The sequence below is a fragment of the Camellia sinensis genome, chromosome 7, assembly GCF_055761805.1.
Source record: "Camellia sinensis isolate YWXY chromosome 7, ASM5576180v1, whole genome shotgun sequence".
Classification (NCBI taxonomy): Eukaryota; Viridiplantae; Streptophyta; class Magnoliopsida; order Ericales; family Theaceae; genus Camellia; species Camellia sinensis.
Genome location: NC_138967.1, coordinates 111,095,833 through 111,097,468, shown reverse-complemented (window position 1 = coordinate 111,097,468; position 1,636 = coordinate 111,095,833). Strand labels below are relative to the sequence as shown.

The window sequence follows — 1,636 nt, the reverse complement described above, 5'->3', positions numbered from 1 at the left end:
CCCTGGCCACGGGCTTCTGAATTGTGGTTGTCTCCTTCAATGTCGAGGCCAATTGGTCTGCCACTCCCAGTGGGAGCGTCATCCCCAATATTTTCCTGTTGTCCGTTAGTGGCCATCTATTCTTCCTTCGTTCCCACAGACGGCGCCAAATTGTGTGGGTAAAAATCTGACCACACTGCCCGTTTAGTGATCAGCAGCAAGGCACCGGCAGAATAGATGGCTCCAACAACCTGTAACAGAAAGGAAAAGCTCCGGCGGTGGTTCTTCCACCCGGGGGCACTCCGACGATCAAGTCAGTATGTTTCTCAAGGATAATCAAGTATTAAACTGAATACTCAAAGTATGAATTACATACCTTAGACCCACGGGGGTGCCTCTCTTTTATAATATACTTAATCCAAGTCCAACTAGAAATATGACTTCTGTGTACCCCAATCTTAGTACTTACTCTGGACTCTTTAGGAGATAGAGATAAACTCCCTAAGAGGTTTATCCTTATCTTAATTAAGTCCCCTCTTTGCTTCAGGACTCTTGTCCCTTATCTTCGGATTCCGACATCTTCGGAGATGACCTCGGCTTCTCCGAGATCACCTCGGCTTAACTACCAGGGCACGTGGCACCTCGGCTGACACGTCGGCGTCACCATGCCACGTGTTGGTATTCAGAAAATATGTCCCCACACACCACATGCAGATCAAATGCAACCCAATGTACAGCTCCGTTCACAAAAGCCTACGATCACATAAATTCAACCATACAATATGGAGGAGCAGCAGAATCAATGCATCTCCATAACCCTTTGCCTTGCGTGAAAAGCTCAACCTTGGGAGCAAAATGAGAAGAATAGGTAGTGAAATACACAAGCCTTACCACCTTGTACTCATGAGTTGTGGGGTGAACACCAAATCCAAGAACAAACATATAGCAACCCGCTGGCTTACAAGGCATACGGATAGTTACCGATTTTCTAATTGATGGGTTCCATAGAACAATTTGGAAAGCATCACCAATGTCACCATAAAAATGATCATGGGAATAATCGTAATAATCATCACATAGACAAAGCAATCCATTGCAACTACCAAATATCCTAAAATACCCATTTGGGCTTTTGAATGGGAAAGGTATTTCCAAGTAATCATCAGGAAAATTTTCATCATCAGGGCACAAAAGATAGTGCTTTTTCTTGTCATTATCAGTGTAAAGTCTAAGGATAAGCTTGTCACTGTTTCTTTTCCTGTCTGTAATGGTTTGATTGATGTGTTTGGTGATGAAACTAGGGCTTGTGATGAGAGAGTACCATGATTTGCAGACAGATGTGAATTGAAGTAGAGAATCTACGGGTAGTCTTGCAAGAATTTCAATTAATAGTTCATTGGGTATGTAGTCTGACATTGTTATCAGAGGAAGAGGACACTGGTTCATATGATTGGGGTTTAGAGTTGCAGAGAATCAATGACAAGCCCTAGAATTTGAGAAAGAGAGGACAGCTGGATTGGCAACTTACGGTTGTGATGATCCACGGATACAAGCCCCAGATCAAGAAAGAGAGACGGAAACGAATCCAGAAAAGCCCTGAACCTTTTAAAAGTCCTGATTTATCGTTTTTTACCCACAATAAAGTCTTGCTTTATTT

At 43.0% G+C, this 1,636-nt stretch overlaps 1 protein-coding gene across 1 annotated transcript; it reads right to left on the bottom strand.

Moving 5' to 3' along the window:
• Positions 1-738: 738 nt before the first annotated feature.
• Positions 739-1,395, bottom strand: LOC145796035 (F-box protein At3g07870-like). The gene has a single exon (XM_082881008.1). It carries the CDS (start codon positions 1,393-1,395, stop codon positions 739-741), a length of 657 nt encoding a protein of 218 aa, XP_082737134.1.
• Positions 1,396-1,636: the final 241 nt, after the last annotated feature.